Source organism: Peromyscus eremicus, chromosome 19, assembly GCF_949786415.1.
Source record: "Peromyscus eremicus chromosome 19, PerEre_H2_v1, whole genome shotgun sequence".
Taxonomy (NCBI): domain Eukaryota; kingdom Metazoa; phylum Chordata; class Mammalia; order Rodentia; family Cricetidae; genus Peromyscus; species Peromyscus eremicus.
The window spans coordinates 33618615-33642311 of record NC_081435.1 but is presented as its reverse complement, the minus strand read 5'-3'; the positions used below and the strand labels follow the sequence as shown (position 1 = coordinate 33642311).

Genomic DNA, 23697 nt, shown 5'->3' with positions numbered 1-23697 from the left:
CCACTCCCTCCCATCAACTTCTTAATTCCACCTAATGAAGTAGGGGTGGGAAGCCAGCACACATCTCAGTGCTGTCTTAAGATACTGACTCAGCCTCCAGATTCAGACACTCATCCTCCTCAATTCCAGCATGTACTTTGATTCCTTTCCACAGATTAGAACTTCTGGGTATAAACCAGAATGCACAAGTATATCCCAGGGACTAGAAAGACGGCTCAGCAGTTAAGAACACTGCTGTCCTTCCAGAGGACCTGGGCTCTGTTCTCAGGACCTACAGGGTGGCTCATAGTCACTTGCAACTCCTGTTCCAGGGGATCCTATGATCTCTTCTGGCCTCTGCAGGCACAGCATGCATACGGTGCAGACATACAAGCATGTAAAATACCCATGCACATTTAGTAAAAATAAATAAATCTTCCTTTTAAAAGAATATTTAGGACAATATTATCACATAATTTTATCTAGTTACATGCAAGAGAAAAATGTTTTCAAGTGTCCTTGTTCTTCTGTGTGCTAAGACTACAGACAGCATCACAAGAAATAATTTTTAACAGTAATTTCTTTGCTAAAAACCTTACCACGTTGCTTTTCCTTTTTGTACTTTAACATTTCTTTGTTAGTATATCCAGTAGTTCTTAAAATATCTTCCAGAAACATTTCTTTTACTTCAAATGGTCTTCCCTGTACTAAAGAATAAAAATGTTTAAATACCAAGTTTGCATTCTATAGATAATTCACAAAAACAAAGAATGCCCACATTTAATGAAGCATCTCATAATATGCAAAGGCTGTTCCAAAGCTCCAGTGACTCTCCTGACCCTTCCCATTAGCTGTAAGTCTGCTCTACAGACATCTGACTAGAGTGGACACCTGACTTCATATTCTAGACAAGTGCGCATGCTTTCCTCCTAGTGTTTACTACCTACTTGCCACATGCCTGGCATCACATTAGGGACCAGGAATACTACATGGTAAATACAAACAGTGCTACTTCCTTCTTCCATGAGGCACATGAAGCAGGAGAGACCAGTAATATGAAAAAGAATATAAACAGGAAGTTGTGCAAAGTCCAATGAGAAAGTCCTACAAGAAAAAAGTATGGGGTGGATGGAGAGATGGTTCAGAGGTTAAGAGCAGTGGCTGCTCTTCCGGAGGGCCTGGGTTCAATTCCCAGCAACCACATGACAGCTCACAGCTGTCTATGGCTCCAGTTCCAGGAGATCTGTCACCTTTATACCAGTGCACATACAATAAAGTGAAATAAATGATTTAAAAAAGAAAGAAGTATGGGATATCATGGCAGTGTACCACAGGGAAGTGACTACATCAAGAAAAGATTTTTACTAAGACACCAGAGAACAAGGACATAAAATGACTGCACTCCACAGAGAGTACATAGTATGTGAAGAAAACAGAATATGCACAAAGTCACTGTGGCAGAACCAGAATGAGGCTGTTTTCCAAAAACTAAAAGGAAAGTAGAAGAGGAGAGGCGAGAGAAATTAAAGAGAGAAACAAATTAAGTCATATTAAGGGTCTTTGTCTTGAAATAAAGGTCATTCACGACTTAGTAGTCAGCATCATAAGAATTTGACTTCAGAAAGGACCACTCTGGAAACACTATGGAGAATGGATTTTTAAAGACAGAACAGTAAAACCAGACCAGGCAGTAACACGTAAAATAGTTCAGGAATAGAGGAAAATAGGTTAAATAAGAATAGTGAGAGTAAAGATTAAAAAACAAAACAAAAAGCCTAGATGGGTTATTGAAACAGAAAGTAAAATAAAGAAAAATCATAACTTGTTATGAAAATATTTTAAATCCACTATAATACCTGGCTATCTGGCTTGCCCAACAAGAAGAATGTTTCTGAGCAACAAGGAAAGCTAAAGAGAAATATGCTGGCCAATGAGAGTTGAGGTTCCGGTCATGCTTATCAAAGGTGACAAGCAAACTTTCAATTAGCACAGGTATCAATTTTATGTGTCTAATCATCAGAAATATTATTAATATTATCAGGTAAATGTACAATTTTGAGACTTAAGTGACGGTAGATATCACCCAAGATACACAAGACAAAAAAGAAAAACATAATTTATAGATTAAGTATTCAGTTTAGGACATATTAGAAGTGATGTACCTATAAAATCTCTACATTAAAAACTCTGGAGAACAATCATCAGTATACAACAGAAAGTAGGAATAAGCATTTAAGAAAAAAAAGCTTCCAGGCAAAGTAATGTACATCTACAATAGCTACTAGAGTTGCAAAAAAGGGGAGGAAGAGAGAAGGAAAGAAGAGTGAACAGAAACAGAAAGGAAAGAAATTAGAGAACAAAGGTAAAAAAAATACCAACTTCTCAGTACATGCACATGAAGAGGAGCCCAGAGAGAAAACATTATAATGTAGAACAAGACTCAAGAAGCGATGATCCCAAACAAACTGAGATCTGAGAATTACACACACACACACACACACACACACACACACACACACACACTCGCATGCACACACACACACACACACACACACACACAGAAATAAAATGTAATTTCAACTAAAAATGCTAAGTAAACAGCTCCTAACATTTCAAAAATGTAAATCAATCATCCTTTAGAAAAACTTACACAGTGAATCTATTAATAAAATAATGATGGGGAGAACCTCAGGATATGATGGCAGACTAGAAGATGCCTTCCTGTGACCTAGTGGAGGAGAAGTACCAAGATAAGAAAATCAAATGAGGAAGAGCTTGGGAAACATATAAAGGGAGTCATAGTGTGACTGAAAAGTGCAGGGAAACATAACAGAAAATAAGCAAAAAGGATGTATAGTTCTCCAGCACATGGAAGGGAAGTAGAAGCCTCATCCAGAAGGTAAACTAGGCAGCCAGGAGAAAAGAGGCTACAGTGTCTATCTGGAGAACTCTCAGCTGTAGGTATTGTTGAGACAACTGATTTCTCAAGCAGGACAGGTCAAGAGTGGACAGAGGTCCCCAAGCTTAGAGGTGGAGGGTCATACTAAGAGAAAAATCTATTGTTTAAAACTTACATACATGGGGTCCTGAGACCAAAAGTACTCAACAAGTCAGGGAACCTAAATTCAAACCGCCACAGTCTCAGGGTTAAGGACAATGTAAGGGGGTAGCTGGCCCCGACATTGACAAGCCAAAACGTGAAGGTAATAAGAGGTACAGCTCAAGCAGCAATGTGTACAGTGAAAGGAAACCTGAAGTACCAACATGAGAATTCACCTCATCAATCAAGAATAAGTCCGGAGTTGGACTGCCTCGAGCCTAGGGTCAACAAGTGGATAAACATGACAGTACAGATGACTAACCCAGGGATCAGACAACAAAGTGCAGAAGCTACAGAACAGTGTTTGAAGAGAAACACAGGACAAAAAGCAGCTCATTTCTTTTTAAGGTTAGATAATTGGATTTTCTACACAGCATCAGAGAGCTACAAATGCAAAAGAGGTCAAAGTAGAGACAGAGAAGCCTGTCTCATGGGAAACATAAACAAATATCCTCTACTTCAGAGTATCTCCCAATGTCCATTTAAATAAGTAAATAAATAAATAAAACATTGCTGCAGGCTGCAGGAACATATAATAAGAACTCGGCTGGTTATGGCAAAGTCACTACCTGGAGGAATCAGGGAATTCCTCCAGAGGAAGCCAAATCCCAAGGAGTTTTTGGTGTTACTTGGCTTGGTATAGATCAGCTGTATTCTGTTATGAAAATCATGTGTGCCTTCATAGTTTTCCCAATTGACTTTTCCCTAAGAAGGGCTAACAGTGTGGACTGATCACTCTCTGGGCATCCACACTCCAGGTATTTGGAGAACTGCCTCAGGAAAGGCTTTCTCTGGAATCAGATATCTCCCTTGGCCACTTTCAAGGACTAGCAGTAATAACAGTCCACATGCAAGTCTCCTGATTTAAGACAAATTCCACAAGGAGACACTGCCTAGGTCAGGTGGATGTTCAGTAATAGATTTACACAATTTAGCTCGGACCCTCCTTTCTTACAGCCTTACTAACTTTATAGACCTCTAACTCCTTATCTAACCACTTCTAGGAATATTTGGATAACCTTCTGCGCTGACAGCTATGCTCAGCCAGAACCCCAGGTCAAGCCTCCCTGTAATTATCATCATTGGCAGCATCCGGCCAGGTCCATCCCCAGATGGAGAGAGATACCTCTGTATTCTCTAACAGACTTAACCATCCAGGCTACCTGTTTGAGAAGGCCTGGCGGATGTGCCAATTAAGCTTTACTTCCTCCTTTCCCAAATCTTACCTCTAGGTTCCAGATCTCACTTTAACTATCACCAAAGGCATCTAGCTGTACACAGGTTGCCTAGCGACTGAGCACACTTTCCCCCACCCTGCAGAAAAACCGCAGATAGCTTGGACAGATAGGAGCCACAGGAAAAAAGAAGACAGTTTTATTTTCTCCCATTGACCTAGCAACTTATAGAGTCTTAACATTTTCTACCAATCACGTTTAAGATTATAGTTGAGCACATAAGAGCCCTCTTCTTAGAGGCTGAATTCAGCCTTTAGTTAATTCATTTCCCCATTGGTCACTTCCCTTTGGGTTGCAAATGATAATTAACGGTTATTGCCTCTCAATGTGATTCTTATCACCCCTCCGTTTGACCCTGGAAGCCTGGCTTTATATACCAGGACTTCCAGGGCACAGAGAGAGCAGAGAAGAGAAAAGAGAATGGAAGAACTAGACGGGTAAGAACTTGCAAGGAACAAACTGAGAAGGGAAAGAACTAGATTGAAGGGCTAGAAGAGAGTACTGGAGGAATGAGATGGAAGATGAGGAAGAGCCAGATGAGGAAGTACTAGATGGGGAAGAACAAATTGAGGAAGAACGAGATGAGGAGAGAGAAGGAGATGGGAGAAAAGATGATATGGGAAGGAACAAGATGGATGAGAACCTAGAAGGGGCAGAACTAGATGAAGAAATTTAGAACCTAGAGGGGAACCGCAGACAAGTGTAGAGAGAAATCAGGCTAAAAATGAGCTAAATATGAGAGCACAATATAAGCTTGTAACTGACACAGAATAATAAAGTATATGGACTAAGGAGTTTTGTGTACATAGATTCATTTCTTTTCATCAAAGATTAATTATCAGCTGGTTGTAGATTCTTCCCGGACTATGGCTGGACCCCCATAGTCCCCGATAAAACATAATCACACTTCAAAGTTTTACTTCAAAGAAATTATAGAAGATAATTGATAGTCTTACTATATATTACTGGACAACTTCCAAAATATCTTATGAAGAGATTCACATCCAAGGCAGCACTAGAAAGGATTAGTTTCAAAGTTGGGTGTTTTTGCAACAAATCTCTTAACTTTGTAAGTAAAAAGTCACTGAATCGATCCCTTTCATGCACTTCATCCTACAATGAATAGAAACAGAAATGAAACCATGGATCAGGTAAAACACTGGATGACTCGGTCTTTAAAAGAAAAACACTGCTCAAATTAAATAAGGAAAGGCCAATCAATACCACAGAACATTTGTCATATGTACAGTTCAGAAATCATCATACATTAACAATTTATTGTAGATAACAAAATATTGTCCTTTTTCATACAGAATGTAAAACGACAAAAACTATAAAAATTCTAAATTATCTCAGTCTATTAAATGCAATCTTAATATAAACAAAATTAATGTATATATACACGGTAGTATACCCTTGTAATCTCAGCTACTCTGGAGGCTGAAGTAAGAAGGTGGCAAGTTGAAGGCCATCCTAAGCAATACAGCAAGATCCTTCTCAAATGAAGGCAAAAACAAACCAAAACGCATGTATGTGAACCTGTTAGCACTAGGGAGCAAGTGACTTTGGTTAGGCAAGGTTTCTAAAAGACGCTTATTAAAAGCTAAAACAACTTAAATCTATTTTTTTTCTGATAGAAACTAGAAAAAAGCTTAGAATACTTTAATAAAAGGGTAGCTCTTACTTTACAAGTAGCTAACTAATTCAGAAACTTAACCACAAAGTTAAATGACTATAAAATATATAGCTACAATTAGGAAATCTGTGGCACTAAAGGAGTAATTAGAAAACTAAGTATAGTGACTAAAAAAAGCTTTTACCATTTCCAGAAAATTCTAAATACATGCATCATTTTCATAGATGAAAAGCACATTTTTAAAAAACTTCCTACTTGTTTATTTCTCCCCTGACACAAAATGGTAACAGCACCTTTATGAAATATAAGATATATTCTAATAATTATACCACCAAATTACCTTGAACAGAACCTACTAAAGACAGTACATTTTCATCTTACCCTATTCTAAAAATATTATTATGTAATTAAATATTAAGCTGTCTCAGTAATACTTGGCAAACTCAGCAACAGTCTTACCACAATGACATGGGTCACTGTTGACAATGTGCTATCGCCTGCCATCAATGTACGAAGCAATACTCCATTAGTGCAAAATGTCAGAAGTGTCTTTGGAGAAACCCTTTTTAAAAATCAAAATAAAGTACACAATTACAAATCTTTTACACATAATTAAAATACAATTACTTTAAATGTTCACCATACTTTAGCAAATAATACCAATATAATGTGTACATTATTATGAATATAATTAATGTACTATTATATGTGGCTTGTTAGAAAAGTTATATAAAATATACATAAGGCATGACAATCACAAATTCATCAATAATAGCTTCTAATTAAGTAAGTTATATACTTTGTTAAAGAACTTAAGTTAAAAAAAAAACCTTTAAAAATTTTAGTTCGGTTAAAAAGTTAACACTACAAGTGAAAAAAGCTTTCTCAGTCACTGCTACAAACCAAGAGACACTAACACCTGTCGAGAAGGTATTACTAGTATTACAGCAGGCTAAGCATCCTTGGTCTGGAAATTCAACTCTCCAGTGTCTAACTTCAGATTTCAGAACATTCCATATGCTCAACCGGTGAAGTTTACATGGCTATCCAAAATCCAAAAAATTCTGAAGCCTGACACGCATGATCCCAAGCATTCTGGATAAGGACACTCAATTGTACACTGTCTGTAACACTGAGTCACTCTCATTTCTGAGCTGCTATATAAACTTCTCAGTAGATCAATGTTCTAGACTTCAGATGGTGGAGTAGCTCATTTTATAAAACAAAGTCTCAGCAGAGTGAAACAGCTTGTACTTGATCATAACACTGTAACAGGATTTATACCTATGGCTCAGCTGTTCAAAACCTTACTAAGTTTAAATATGATATCAATATCTGAATATACTTACTGGTAGCAAAATTATCACTTAATTTTTTTGTTTGTGATTTAGTTAATTTTTTATATTTTTAAATAATTCAATCACTTCCCCCAGCCTTTCCTCCTTCCACCAGTCCCTCCAATGTTCCCTCCATTCGCAAATGACACCTTTTCTTTATTATTGTTACACATATGTGCACAAATAGCTCAATACAACCTGCTAAGTCCAGTTTTGTTGTTCATGTGTTCTGCTTTCAGAGCTGACCACTTAATTCTCTCTCTCCACAGTCATTCACTGCCTGTGCTTTTGTCTGGGCTGGGATCCTTGAGACTTTCTCCCTTCCACTGACCATGATCATTTACTCCTCTATTTTTAGTCAAATGGATATATTTAGCCAGCTTTAAGCATGGCGAATGGTAGGAAGACTGACTTTACCTGCTTTCTAATCGGATCTGATAACCAATTGTCTGACCAATTCTTTCCCTTCTCTCTGCAGCAACTCTTTCAGCCACAGCAATAGCAGCTAATCGTCTTGGTTGAGTACAAAATATCCGGCAGGGGATGCCATTTTTAAAGCAATCATCTAATAGGAACTGAGGAATCTAAAACAAAAATTTTCAAACATTATAAGACGGCATTCACTTTGCATACCCAGAAATATCAAAACAAATCAAATGTCAAAGTCCCATAACATGCCAAGACATCATATAGTCTTCAAATCACTAAGTTTCATATAACTACCAACAATCAATGAGAAAGTATGATTTTAAGAGATTTTGTTTACAAGGAGAACTAAAACTAAATATTTTAAATCAAATCTAACAAGAAATATTCAAGGCAAAAAAGATCTTCAAATACTTCTGAAAATCAAAAATGACCAGACTATACTCAGAAATGTAATCCTTGATGGTAACAATCACTACCGTAATGTTAATTATCCCTCAAATTATCCTATAAAGACAATGAAATGACAAGGTTCCACTGTGATCATCAAGAAAACAATCCTAGAATTACAAATACTTCCCCATAATAAAATTCAGAAGGGTCATAAATATTTAAAACAAGAAGTCTTATTGGGGCTAGGAGATGGCTCAGTAGTTAAGAGCACTCATTGTTCTTCCAAAGAACCTGGGTTCATGCAATTCCCAGCACCCATATGGCAGCTCACAACTGTCTGCAACTCCAGTCCCAGGGGATCTGAGAGCTTCTTCCGGTCTCTGTGAGCACTGCAATCATGTGGTACATAATGATACTGAGATAACCCAAACCCAGAAAGACAAGTGCTGTAAATGTTCTCTCATACATGTATGCTGGCTAAAGTGTATTTAAATTGGAACAGCAACAGAGGGGAGGGAACTACGGGCAATGAGGGAGGGTAATTCAAGGGGCAGGAGGCAGAATACAGGGGAAGGGGAATAAAGGAATAGGAAGAGCTCAACTGGTGTAGGAGAGCAGAGGGAAAGGCAGAGGAAAGTGTGGAAAGAAATAACTAAAGACCTCTAAAAATGCCACATGGAAACCTACTATTATAAGCTTCTTAAATTACATACACATTACATAAAAGGAGTTTAAATGGAGTTGCCCTATAACGGAGACAATGCTTTTCCCAGACACAAATAAAAAGACCAGTAGGGTTACATCTTTTTGAGTTGTTGGTCAGTGGGGTCCCATAGACCCACCCAAGCATTACACATTATTGTCACTGTTCTTGGTTTCCCTCCAGAACTTGGCAGGAGCCTACTGCTGAAGACAGCACATACTTGAGTCACAGGGCATCAAAAATCAAGTTGGTACTAACCTGGAAGCATCCTCCCTACTGACTAGCTTACAGAGTGCTGAAGGCACTATGCATACTACTAGGGAAGAAAAATAATTAACAGTCTTAACCAGATGTGAGCCTTGTGAGCTATAATAGCTAATGGCCTTTCAAGATATGCCCACTTGAACAACAGTGACATGAATATACGGGAGTAAACCATCAATTTTTGACTAGATTTAAAGCCTGCTTCACAAGACAGAATTTATACCTGGTACTGTTAACTAGGTCAAAACTCTGAAGCTGGCTAGGTCACAGACCCTGGCGAATAATACAGAATAGTACTATTCTGTTAAACAGATATATTCCGCATGCTTATCTTTATACTCATGGATCAGTACATCTCTAAACTCTCATCAGAGAAGTTTCTTTACACAGTAGAGGGTGACTAATAGAGACCTACAACTGGCCAATGTGCAGGGAATAAGAGACTATGGAGGGTTCAGCTCTAACTGGGACAGCAATAGCACACCTCTTCCCTCTAGGCTCAGGAATCATAAACAGAACAGAAAGACAGAAAGAGCTACAGGCAGTAGATGTCTGGAGTAAAACAGTATTTGCTAAACATGTCACTGTACACGTGAACTCACAGTAGCTGTGACTGTTTGCACAAGATCTGTGCAAGATCAAGCCAGTCAAAATCCCAGCATGGATAAGAGAAGGGCTCATGAAGTTCTACCACTCGCTGAGGAACTATCAGCAACTGATGGCTATTGGTGAAGGGAAAGTCAGTTTTCCTCAGGGATGCAGCCCCTGAGAGGCATACTAAGTAAACTGAGTGGGTTTTTTTAAGAGTACATGAAGTTGAGAAGAAATCATGGCAAGAGACAGGGGAGAAATTGAAGGGGAGGAAAGGATATATTTGATGAAAATGCATTATATGCATGCATGAAATTCTCATACAAAATAATGAAAAAAATTCTTTCACTTTCTACAAAATAGTCTCCATTTCATTTACATTATGGACATAAATAAGGGGAAATGTTCAAAAAATATCTTAGTTCCAGAAACTGGTTAATGGACTTCTTTAAATTCTGTCTAGCTTTGTGGTTCACAGAACAGAAACATCAAGAATCTTAGCATTAAAGTAAATCTTACCACTAGGTGCTAGTTAGTATTATGTGGTATTTTGTAGACATTACTCTAAACCTCACCCTAAAATGAACCAATTATCAGTCCCATTTTATAAATGAAAACAGGTTCACAATGTTTACAAAGCCAGATGAAGTCTTCACATCTAATAGATAAAATAACAGGAATTTGAACTCCAGACCTAGGCCCTCTCCTTCTAAGACTAAATGCACTAGTTTAAAAATAAGAAGGCAGGGTGTGGTAGCACATTCTTTAATCCCAGCGCTAGGGAGGTAGAGACAGATCTCTGTGAGTTCAAGGCCAGCCTATTCTAGATAGTGAGCTCCAAGGACAGCCAGGCTACACAGACCCTGTCTCCAAAATAATAATAATAATAATTAATTAACTGAAATAAATAAATAAATAGTAGTAATTTGAAAGATTTCCTTCCTATAGATTCCCAGTATGTACTAACAATTTGTGTATGAAATAACTATTAATAGAATAATCAGGTTTGTTGTTAAACACACAGTATAAATTGGACAGAAAACTATTAAATGGAATAAATTATATTTTCTTCTATAAACAACAAAGAAAAGACAAACCTGTGTGGTCTTTCCGGACCCAGTTTCTCCTACAATCAAAACTACTTTATTTTCCTTTATTATTTTAACAATTTCTTCTTGTTTCTCAAAAACTGGTAAAGACTGCCTGAATGAGTCAAATTCCGATTCTCCCCTCTTCACAGGGACTTGAGGTATGCCATTGTTGAGTCGTCCACTTGTCTTGCTCATTTCTCGGTTTTCTTCAAAAACAAATAAATAAACAGAAAGTTTATAATCTACACAGAAAGGACAAATTGACAATGAAGCTACATAACTTCATACGCTTCTTTTGGATGTTTCTTCTCTACCAAGTGCCTCAAGGACTGACCTGTATGTGTCATTTTATAGGCTACAAGTTTGGCATCAATTACACATTAAGTCTTTTTCAAAAATGTTTCCAATGCAAAACAATTAAAAGCCAATAAAAATTATTACATAATCACTAAAATAAAACATAATCTTAATCACATAAATTATTTTGAGGTTTATCATAAGTTTCTGAATGTCAAAGAAAATTAAAATTTTAAGCAGGAAATAATGTACATTATAAAACCTGTTATAGATAATGTAACATTACAAAAAAGGAAAATAATCCACATGTTTAAAATGATATATGTAAAATTAAATGATCCACAGAATAATAATTGTAAATCCAAGGTTCTATAAGCAGTGTAATAAAGAATGTACTCTCCAAATAGCTCAAACTATTTCTGTGTATCCACACTTAAGATACTTTCTTTAAGGTTTGGGTTATAACTTAATGGTAGTGTGCTTGCCCCACAGCATGAGTCCCACAGCATGGCAAAACAATCAAAACTTTAAAAATAAATAAAACAAGTTCTTTGATATCTGGGATCACGTGTGTTCTATGAGCTGTAGACCTACTCCTTAGGAAACAGTAAGTATGCAAAGTCTACCCTAGGCAGTTAGATAATTTTCTCACCTTGAAAACTATTTTTCCAAATAAAATTCTGACTTCACTTTATAATCTATATACCAACTGTCTTTGAATAATTTAACATACTGAAGATTCTTCCCCAGCCCTTAGCAGAAGCTAAAGGCCCAGTTTAAAATCTTACTCGTTAACACATAGAGAAAAGTCCCAGCCTTCAGTGTGAAATCTCAGCAGTGTTACTGGCCAGCTGAGAACCATAAAGGAATCACTTCACCCTTCTGAGCTCCAGCTTCACCATCGTTCAGTCTTACCACTTAAAGGTTGCTACTGTGAGGCTATAAGGAGTGAGGATACCACCAAGTGCATGGTAATTATTCAATGAACAGTAGCTATTACTACAATCTTTAAAAATGTTGGTTCAATTGCATGATATGCCTTAATACTTTACTTTATTCCAAAATTTTCATAATTCTTAATCATCTCTAATACATTTATTAAAACTGAAAAAAAACTTGCACCATATTAGTTCTAAAAAATAAATTTGAGGTGGAAAAAAAATAATCATCAAATAATAGGGTAAATAAAGACACTCCCCAGAAAATACATACCAGCTTCAACTGCAAACACATTTCCTCTTTCTGTTTTAGGCAGAAGTTCAGTACGCTCTTTATTGGTGACAGGAAACCTCTGAATTAGGCTCCTAACTGCATGTTTTGTATTATGAGTCAAATTACAGGTCATCATTGCATGAGCTGTTTCTGATCCATCTTTCTTCTTCACAGTTAGGTATCTATTTGCTCCCTTTCTGAATATTAATAGAAATCATTTATTTACTATATATAGTCAGCTTGTTCACATATGACATATGCCTACTTAGAAAATAAATCTCAAACAAAACAATGAAAAAGTAAAAATTCTTTGCGATATTAAAAGTCCCCCCCCAAAAAACAACAAAGATAAATTAAGCAGCCACAAGCATCTTCAATTAAACTATCAAAATGCTACAAATCCAATTTTAAATAAACAATAACAAAGGAAAAAGCCTAATTTATCCATATTTAGCAGACTCTGTGGTAGCTAAACCATCACCAGTTAATACATACTGGGAAGAATATAAAGATGGTGGAAATCTGAACAAAAGATCCTAAATGATGCTGAAAAGGTGATGGCTGACTGTTCATGTTAGCACGTCCCACAGCATGCTTTAAGAATGTGTTAGTAATGTTTCATTCCCAGGAGAGCCTGTTAAAAGAACTACTTTTAATAGCTGAACCAAATTGTGTAACACAGCATTGCCAACAATTACTTCAAGCACATACTTTATAACTGCAAAGATTTTTCCCAAAACTTATGATATAATCTTCAAGTCTGTAACAGCTCAAGTTCCTGGCTCTAAGCCCACGATAACAATACCTACTTTAAGGACTATTCATTTGATTACGATAGCTGTAAATTATAGCACCTGTCACAGAGCAGGCTTTAAATAAGCAAAAGCTATTACAATAAGAAAAACAATCACTTCTTAAAGTCACCCAAATATTTCAAACAATATTTTCATTTGCATTTATAACTATCATATAAAAATGAGCAAGAGAACCACAATATGATGAAATGACATTATTTTATAATTTTCCCCATTTTCATTACATTTAAATTATGTCAACAATGTCTTCTCCATACGAACACTCAACTGGGCCCAGACTCGTTGTCAACCCTGACACCTGAGTTCAACCCTGGGGATCCACATGATAGACGGAGAACCAACTCTACATGTTTTCACCTGACCACATGTGCTGTAGCATGTGTGCATGCTTATGCTCTCACATGCATAAATGATTATATAAACGTAAAGAACATTAAACTGTAGTTTTAGCTGTGTGTTGTAAGTGCAGCTCTTACTTTCCCAACATTTAAATTTCTGTATTTCCTTATTGAATACCATAATGAACAGTAAGTTCTCAATTCTGTTGTCCACTCTCTAAGTGCTTAGTAATGCCTTAAATAATGGGATAAAGAATAGTCCAGATTAGCTGGGTGTGGTGAGACACCTGTAGTCCCAAAACTTTCACCTTTAACTAACTTTTTCTCTGAAATTACTCATAATTCATAAATATATGCCAGACACTATGGTATAAACTGTGATTACAAAGTTGAGTAAAATATACTACTCTTTCCTGAAGCCCACAGCCAAACTGATGGATCAAACTGAAACTTCCTAACACAGGCTACATTCTGTGTGCAAAAATTATTCAAATTAAGCAGGTCCAAGTTTAAATTGCCACTGAAAATTTAGTTTCAGCAATATAACAGAAAGATAATAACTTGATAAATATTTTATCCTTGACAGTTACCATTTGTCCCTATACACCAGGCACCACAAAGATAATGACACTACACGATATTTGGGGGGAAATATTCACATCTCTTTGTGGGAATGAAAACATGAAGTAGAGATTTGTATTAATATGAAAACTAAAACACTGAGATCCCCTCATCATGTATCTATTCCAACGTTAACTGGTGCTATGGCTTTGATAAAACACAGAAGTCCCCTTTCCCAAACAAAATTAGAAACTACCTGTACAGGTAGAGTGCTGCTAGATAAGTGAATATCCTGAGTAAGTTTTTAAGTAAGATATAATCCCACCTGCAATTATTAAACATAAAAGTAAGTGTTGAGGATTAGCAAGATGCCTCAGTGAGTAAAACGCAGCCATGTGGTCCAAGTCTGACAACCTGAATTCAATCCCAGGATCCTACAGTAGAAGGAAATTCCTGAAAATAGACTCCTGAAAGTTGTCCTCTGACCTCCACATTCACAAGTCATGGTATGTACACGCGACTATGAATGCACATACGATATAATTTAATTAAATTAAAAGTCAATGTTATGGGAGGAGGGAAGAGAAGACATTCATCAATATGCAAAAAATTACTTAGATAGGAGAAGTAAATCTGGTGTTCTGTTGTTCAATACCAACTACTTAATTAAGTAGTTAACAATAAGGTATACGTCTTTAAATAGCTACAAAAGGATCCTAAATGTTCTCATCATAAAGAAGTAATATCTATGTGAGGCAACAGATGTGCTAATTACGCTGATATCCCTAATGTACACACGTAATAAAGAATCACATTATACTGTGCAGTTAAAAATTAAAGTTAAAAAGGCTGGAGAGATGGCTCCACAGTTAAGAGCAATTGTTGCTCTTGCAGAGGACTGGGATTCAGTTCCCATATGGTGCTTCATATCCCCCTCCAACTCCAGCTCGAAAGGATCTAACACCCTCTCTGCCCTCTGCAGATACTACATGCACAGGGTGCACAGATATAGAGACAGACAAAACACCCATAACCATAAAATAAAAATAAATAACTCTTAAAAGAAAAAAAAATGTCATTGGCTCACCAAGCTGGACTTCAGTGCAATCTTTAGTCTGTCCTAGATTCTTTTTCTGAGTGAATAAATGTATGTGTGTTGTATCACCCCAGGAAAAATCTGTCACTCAACACTCATTACCAGAAACACCAACATAACTCAATTGCAGACACTATTCTAGACTTAACCTAGAAAGAGACCACAGAAGCCCACATAATGAAACTTGCTTAAAAGAAAAAAAAACAAAAAACAAAAACAAAAAAACACCTCTATCTTCTCACAGTTAGATCCTAAGTTCCCTTCCCATAATTTGCAACTTTTAGTTCAAGGACTTTTCCTTTGTCATGTCTTCATGAAGTTCTCTCTGCATATGTGCAATGCAGCTTTTACTAAATTAATCCTTTTCTCACGCCTTTAATCTCAACACTTGGGAGGCAAAGACAGATCTGACTTTGACACCAGCCTGATCTACAGAGTGAGTCCCAGGACAGCCAGGGCTACAAGGAGAAACTCTGTCTCAAAATAAATGAATAAATAAATAAATGGAGAGAAAGATAAATAGATAGATAAAAGATAATAAACTTGTTTATTTTTCTCATTAATCTGCCATTTACTAGTCTAATGATAAAACACCTAAGATAAACAACAGAAGCTTTATTCACTTTTTAAATTGTTTTAAACTTATTTTATGAGTATATACAAATTCAGGGGTTCACATGGAGGTCATTGGACAACCATTTGGAGTTCATTCTCTCCTTTCACCTAGTTGAGGTTGGGTCCCACTTGGTATTTCTACCACTGTGCAAACTTCTGGCCCATTCTGCATTCTCCTGCCCCCATTTCACCATGAGGGTATACAGTCGTCATGATAACCAGAGTCAGCTTTCCTTTCCTTTCTTTTTTCAAGGTGGGTTCTGAGGATGGAATTCAGGCTGTCAGGCTTACAGAGCAGAAGCTGCTTCCACCCGAGGAGCCATCTCCCTGGCCCTCACTTATTTTCTGCACCTGAGAGATAAGGCGGGAGAAAAGCTGGCCTTGGTACAGACTTAAATGAGCTATCTACATATCCTATAATTAAGAATGTGGAAGTTAAAACAGAAATAATGATTAAAATGTAGCCAGACACGCTTAGCCCTTTTTGTAGAAAATAACTTTGTAAAAATTAAGAAAAACTGTAAACTTACCCTTTACTTTTAGAAACTAAACCAAGGGACTGACTCAGTCGGTGGATAAAGGCTCTTTCCGTACTGGTCAAAGAAGAAGGAAATTCCATTTCTACACAGGAAAAAAGGTTCCACTTATAGACAATTATAGGTATCAAATATGAAAAATAAATGTAAATATACAATCAAATTATACATTGAGGTGAAAGTATATTAATTCAGTAACTCATGTCTAATAGGATTCTGACACTAATTTTTAATATTATTTATTTAATCGTGTGTGTGTGTGTGTGTGTGTGTGTGTGTGTGTGTGCACCATATGTGTACAGTGCCCACAGGTCAGAAGAGGCACCAGATCTCCTAGAACTGAGTTATGGATGGTTTTGAGCCACCGTGAGGGTGCTGGAAATCAAACCTGGGTCCTCTGCAAGAGCAGCCAGTGCTCTTAACTACTGAGCCATCTCTCCAGCCCAGAGTTCCGATATTAATTTTTAAGCTACATATAAATATGATAAAGGGCTCTGAAATTCACCAAAGATTATTCGTCTATGTTGAAATCTTGAATTGGCATAATAATTATGGACATATTTTACTAATTTAACTTATTCCTGTTTTACTTGACAAAATTGTATTTCCTTCAATAATGAGGTATACTCAAGCATTATGAATTCCAAACTGAAACTCTTCCATCTCTGTTCTTAAGATTGTATAGCTATTTAATATTCACTATTTCCGACTGGATTTGTTGTGACATTTTGCGAAGGCGTTGCTTCTGTCAAATATATGTTCAAAATAATTTCCTTTACGCTTTTGAACCGTTAAGCCTCATCAGCAAGGGGTCTCCTATTTAAGCCAGCAAATCGGAATGAGCTAGGCAGACACTACAGGTCATCCCAGTACGGTATTATGAGGACCGACCGTGGCAAACAGGTCTCTGGCCTGATGAGGTGTGAAACACACTTGGAATGCCAAACCGAGTTTAATTTGTGTTTGATAAGATACTTCTACAATTAAAAAAAAAAAGCCATATATAGTGTCGGTGTTTTTACTTATGTATTCCATTTCCTTCCGCTTCTTTGAAGATTTGGCAGCTTAAAGTAAGGCTACACCTTCTTTTCGATAGTAATGAGGAGGAGAAGGACGTTGACGGTGATGGTCGGGGCTTACCAACTCCTTAAAAAAATCATGCTGACAGCAGCCTAGGGCTGCAGAAAAGTACCCAGGAGAAGAAAAAAAAAAATCCCACCCGGGAGCAATCTAACCTCTTCTTCACCTTCTGAAGTCCGGCCACTGCTCCATAACCCCCCGCACCCCCCGACCCACAAGGCCCCCCACTCCACGACCGACTGTCACGCGACAGGCGCGGGGTTCACCTCTGCGGCCCGGCCCTGGGTTCCTCTGCCCATCCCGGGGGGACGGGCCTGGGGAGGGGGCGGGTGTCAGCCGGCCAGGTCCCCCCGCCGTCAGGAGCCTCACCTCGCTGGTCCCCATATCGGAAGCGCTCCAGGGCGATGTTGACGGCGATCTTCACCTCCTCGTCGATGCGAATGTCTTTGAGCCCCTTGGCCCGGCCACCGCCTCCAGGGCCACACGAAGCCGGGACGCCGCCGCTGCCACCGCCGCCACCGCCGCCGCCGCCGCCGCCGCCACCTCCTCCTCCGGTGCCGCCGCCGCCAGGAGCCGGAGGACGCGGCGAGACGCTGCTCGGCCTGGACATGGCCCTGAGGAGAAGCTCGCTCCTCCGCGTGGGAGCGGCCAGGCCTGCTGCCAGCGAGCGGTCGACCGAGACCGAGAGCCTGTGGGAAGCACGGCCGGCCGGCCGGCCGACCTACCGCTCGGCAGGCAGCACCGCGGGCGAGGAGCCCGGAGAGCGCCCCTCACAAGCGGCCAGGGGAAGCGAAAGCGCCGCCGGCACCGCTGCTGCTCAGGGGAGCCGTGGGGGCGCGCGCGCGGGCGCGCGCGGGCGCGCGTGGTGACGTCACCGGGGGCGCGCCGCGCGTGACTCCACCCACCCAGGACGCCGGGGCCATGGCTAAGCCGGTGCTGGCATAGGGAATGGGAATGTGGTTCCCGGCCGGCCGGCGGATGCGGTCGGCGTTGGTTCTCAGACAGTATCGTTTGATTGGAGGACGCATTATGCAGGGGCCCGCTCGTTCGCTTAATGCTTCACTCCTTGCTTCGGAGCGGGCTTCTTGCCTCAGGAAGGCATTGGAAACGAGGGTTTTCCCGCCTTTCTGGGGTTCGTGGTCTAGTGGGAGCATTGAGTAAGTACATTGAGTACACCAATTGGTTCAATTTTGAAGAACGAGTAACGTCTTAGTAGCTTTCATTCTGAGACACATGAAAACTTGGTTATCTGAAATAAACATTGAACCGGGTTTTACCTGGCAACGCTAAATGGGAGGGACAGCCCCGAAGAGGGAAAAAAAAAATGGTTACGTGGTAGTTATTAAGCGCTCACACTTTGAAGGAACAGCCCGTCGTGGAGGCAGAACGCATAGCAGTGAGAACAGCAATGGTTTTGGGGCAAGATTAATGTAGAGACAGGACCTTCTCAAGAGTTGTGAGGATTATGAGAACTCTCATTGGCTCAACATAAATCTAATTCCAATGATCTAAATGCTTCCATTGCCGTTCTCCAGAGAACAACCAAAGTGATTGTGATTTCCTTTTTTCAAAACAAGAGGCAGAGAGTGGTAACGTGAATTGCTCTCCACCGCAGCTAGAACAAGCCATCAATTTCTCACTATACCCCTCAAACCCCTCAATGGTACAGCCTGTGCCAACGCGTTCCCCCGCATTTTGCTCAGACGCACTTAAGTTGGTTCTGTTTGGTTTTGCTTTTCTTTGATGGCTTCTGTCTTGGAGAGACGGTCTTCCTCTGAGAATTCACACGGATGCCTCTGTACCGTAATTTAAAACAGGATTCTGTCCCTTACATGGACATGCTTTCTAATCTTGTGTGTCATTTGCAACGTTTGAAAGTATTTTATTTGCTCTTGCCAAAAGTCCTCAGCTCCTAAGAACACGGATGTTACCTTGTTTGTCCCATTGGCACACAGAAGTATTTTTTGAATCTGGAGTCGGAAATGGCATCTCTGCTCTCACAAAATAGTCACTGTTGTCCTTCAGATACCTGTTTCTTTGATTGACTGCTAGAAACAGCTTTAGACAAGGAGAGGCAGGCCTATAATAAATCTGTCTCCATCCAAAACAAGTAGCTAGCTTTGACGGTAGACTAAGCTAATTTTCAGAAGCTATATTAAAAACTTTGTTTTGGAAAATCAGAAAATAAACCACAGAGAACAATTCTCTCCTTCACCAACAAAGAAAAGACCATGGTAACCCTGTACGTCTATATAGAATTTGAGCAGAGATCCCTTCAGAGTCACTCCAAATTTAAGTTCTCTCAAGTGAGTCTGCATTTTCACAGATTGGATCCTTTGATGGATGCAATCTTGCCCTAAGGACACCTTTCTTATATCCCAGTGTAACGTGCTAGGATTCTCTTTAAAGATGTCGTCCTGTAATAATTACAGCTGTTTTCTCTACACCTACCTTATTTGCAACTTGAAACTGGCTTACACGCCTTTCCTCACCAAACTTGACATCTCTCATGTCTTTTTGTTCGGTCTCCCTCTCTCACACATGCTGTAGGTCTAGATAAGAGCAGTAAGCAATAACTGTACCGCAGCCTGAGTACTGTCCTAGCATTAAGTTTCCTCCTCCAAACAAATTAGTCCATTGCTTTTTTTATTCAGTCTCACTCAGTTTCTTATGACGTGGGCAATACGAAGCCAGATTCTTTGCCAGAATATAATGCAAATGGTCTTTAGCCCAGTCTTGACCAAACCCTTGCTCTCCTCAGGCATCAGGCCTCTACTGTTCACATTTCTCTTAACATTCCGATTTCTAGGCTCCTACCAGCATGACCCATTAAGCTCTATTTGCACCATTCTAGGACTTCTCTAGCCTAAAGCTCCAAACTTTTCCACACCCCTCTGTTCAAAGGCCTAAGAACTGAATGACCATGGTTACTATAACAGCAGCCTCACCCAGCAGCATATCACTGTATTGCTTTTCTCATTGCTGTGATAGAATTAATGGCAAAAGCCACTTAAGGAAGTAAGAGTGTATTTCAGCTCAAACTTTGAGGGGAAAAGCCCATCATGCCAGAGGGAGCCATAGTGGTGAGAACAGCTCTGCTTTTGTGACAGGGATGTGACAGCAGCTGGTCACATTCGCATCCACACTCAGGAAGGAAAGAGGGATGAGTGCTGCCACTAGACTCGAGTTCTCCTTTGGTATTAGTCTAGGGCCGAAGCCCATGGTGGTGCTGCCCACATCCGGGTGAGTCTTCTCACCTCAGTTAAGTCTCTCTGGAAATGCCTTTGCAGATATACCCGGAAGTTTGTCTCCTAGGTGATTTAAAAAATCTCCTAGTTGATGGCCAAGATTAACCATCGCACCACAGGAAAAGGCCTCTTGCCTGTGTGCACAGGAGTGTTGCAGAAGTCTGTGGACCACTGAGTACTTACTGTGTCTTAAGATCCTCCCCTTTTTAAATCGAAATTTTTAATACAGGTATTCTAGCTGTACTTATCGTTTTACATCCAGCATGTGGGTGGAGACATACAGTGCACATATTTACACATTACATAACTTACCTGACCACGAGGTATGACCTTTGGACCTGATTAGCGGACTGTGACTCAAGAGAGATCCTGGTTGTAGTGACTAAGAACTTGGGATTTCTCAGTCAGAGGTTTTATGTGGGGCAAGAAGAAAAGATTATAACAATTTTGTTTCAAGATTTTAATTTTATTTATGATTCTAGAATCAGGCGAAAGTGTGGTTCATAAAATAGAGGCTGTCAGCTCTGTGAAAACTAAAGAACTGAATAAAGCAGAAGTAGATTGGTCATTTTAAAATTACTTGCCTGAAGGCAGAAAAAGAGAGACGAAACAATGGAAAACTGACTGATTCGCACAAGGTCACTTCAGCTTAATTTTGTTGTTATTCATTCTGTTAAGACAGGGTCTTACTTAGAGCAGGCTAGCCTCAAACTCACAAACTTAACCTCTGTCTTAACCTCCTGATTGGTTGCTGGGATTGTAGATACGCCTCGCTTCTGGTGTTTCCTTTTCTTCTGTTTCATTTATTGGCTGATTGGTTTAGGGGAAAGATTAGAGAAAATTTTCTCAGGCCAACTGAAACTGTCCTGTCTGGGAAATTTGCTGACCAGCTCTCTCCCTTCCTACCTCTGCTTTCTCTTCTCCTTCCTGCTCCCTTCCCTCTTTGACCCTGTCTCCCCTTTCTTTCTCATGACTTCTCAGAAAACCAGAGAGCAGCCTAGTTTCAGTTTGGTGGCGTATAACTTTATTTGGGCTTTCTTTCTGGTTTGTTGTCTTCTGGTGCAAGAACTGAGTTCAAAACACTTGGTTTTGGTTTGGTTTGGGTTTTAATTTTCATTTGGCATTGTTAATCATGTCAACAAATTGCAATGCTCACCACAACAAATGTGTTCATTGTCTTTTGGGCATTTTATTAACCCCATCTCCCTTGCAGTTAGCTGTAAGTCACATGGCTAAGGGCTGTCCATTGGAATGTTGCTGGAAGCAACAAATACCACTTTTGGGCTGTCTTTCCATCATTCCTCCATTTTCTGCTTTTCCTGGTCAGCAGAAAGTTCTTAGACAGCGATAGAGACACTGCCTTCCATGACGATGGTGATAGCCCCCTTCGCAACCTGGTTTGATCTGAGTGAGAAATAATCCTTGACTGTGGGAGCCACTGAAGTTGTTGGGAGTGTTTGTTTCTAACACTCTGTAGTTGTTGCATGAGTTGGTGCTGATGAATCACACTTCCTTGTACTCATATCTTTATATACTTACACTGACTCTGTCTTTCAGCTGTGGACTTACCTTTCACCATGGTGACATTAATGAACAGAGGTTTGAATAACACTTATGAATTCATATTTACTCTCCTCTATCATGAAGCATTCTGCTTCTACCATGTAGAAGAGCTGAGGCTAGTGTGCCAAGGCTTATGGGCACACCATTAGTCAGGACCAATGGCTAGATATGTGGAGACAACATATTAGAAAAATATAGCCTCCAGCAAGTTGCAGAGAAGGGAGAGGGGCAATACAGCCACATATATGACTCAAAGTAAGATCAAAATGCTCTCCTGGCCACACATCCCAAGTTTTTTGCTCACAGAATACATAGACAAATAAAATGCATATTACACTGAGCAATAAATTTAGGTTTGGTTTGTTACACAACAGTAGTTAAGAAATAAAAAGTTAACTCATTCTGCTCCGGGCAGTGACATATGCCTGTAATCCCAGCACTTGGTAGGTAAAGACAGGAGGCTCAGGAGTTCAAGACCAGCTTCAGCTACATAAAGAGTTCGAGGCCAGACTAGGCTTCATGAAACCTTTTATTTTTTAAAAAAAAATAGGTGCGTTCTGACTATTATGGAGAGACACAGAAGCAACTGGGCCCAGAAAACTGACTGGAACAGTTCCAGTTTGTACCCAGCTGCTCAAGCACTGGTGGTGACAACACTTCAGCATGCTTACAAACAACTCATGGCATGCCAGCATGCAACAGCAGAGAGCTCTGGAAAGTTCTCCAGATGGTTCTCCTTGTCTATGGAATTGTCCCGGTAGAGTAAAAGACTCTTAAGCTAGAACCACTTGCTTTTGTTATTGCTGTTACAAGTATTTTCTTCCACACTTTGTCCCTTACCACCCACATTTGCTACCCCTCCAACCCCTTCTTGTTTAGGTAGGTCATTTGGGGTCTTGTTTCAAGGGTGGTTGTCTTAGGTTGGTTTTTGGCTCCCTAAAACTTGAAGGAGAAAAGTCACATTCTAGTAGGCAAGTGAGTTACTAAAAAGGATCCTGATCTACAGTCCCATTAGGAAAAGCAACAACAAAAAATTTTGGGGGACTTGGGATGCCAAAAACCAATGTAGAAGCTAATAAGGACATGCTGCTGTTGTGGTTTGGGTACGTGTTGTCACCCCAACACTCATGATGAAGTTGCATCTTCATTATGAGGCATTAAGATGATAGAAACTATAGGATTAGATAAGGTCACAAAAGAGAGATGGCCAAGGTTGAATACTGATGACTTTACAAGGGTGGGGGAGTGGACATGTATTAGTTATTTTACTTTTCTGTTGCTGAGATAAAAGTACCACAACCAAAAGCAACTTGAGGGAGAGTTTGTTTCGGCTTGCAGTTCCAGAGGGCTAGATAGCCATAATGGCAGGAGCAGGAAAATGGGAGATTACATCTCAACCATATACAGGAAGCAGAGAGACAGAGACAGAGAAACAGAGAAACTGAGCAGGAAGTGGGGACAATGCTATAAACCCTCAAAGCTCTACTGTGTTACCCAGGCAAGGTAGAGGGGCCACTCTCCCGAGTACTGCAGCTGGTGAGGGACAGGGACAGCTCTCCTACTCTATGATCTCAGGGTTAG

At 39.6% G+C, this 23697-nt stretch overlaps 1 protein-coding gene across 1 annotated transcript in view; it reads right to left on the bottom strand.

Annotated features, from left to right (window-relative positions):
• The window catches only part of Ythdc2 (YTH N6-methyladenosine RNA binding protein C2), a 59529-nt gene extending 41492 nt beyond the window's left edge, over positions 1-18037 (bottom strand). Inside the window, exons 1-8 of the mRNA XM_059246054.1 lie at positions 17675-18037; positions 16220-16310; positions 12265-12461; positions 10762-10961; positions 7705-7871; positions 6410-6512; positions 5271-5427; positions 579-686 (exon numbers count right to left, since the gene is read on the bottom strand). Coding sequence (XP_059102037.1) covers positions 579-686; positions 5271-5427; positions 6410-6512; positions 7705-7871; positions 10762-10961; positions 12265-12461; positions 16220-16310; positions 17675-17915 — 1264 coding nt within the window. The 5' untranslated portion in view covers positions 17916-18037. The remainder of the gene's footprint in view (positions 1-578; positions 687-5270; positions 5428-6409; positions 6513-7704; positions 7872-10761; positions 10962-12264; positions 12462-16219; positions 16311-17674) is intronic.
• Positions 18038-23697: the final 5660 nt, after the last annotated feature.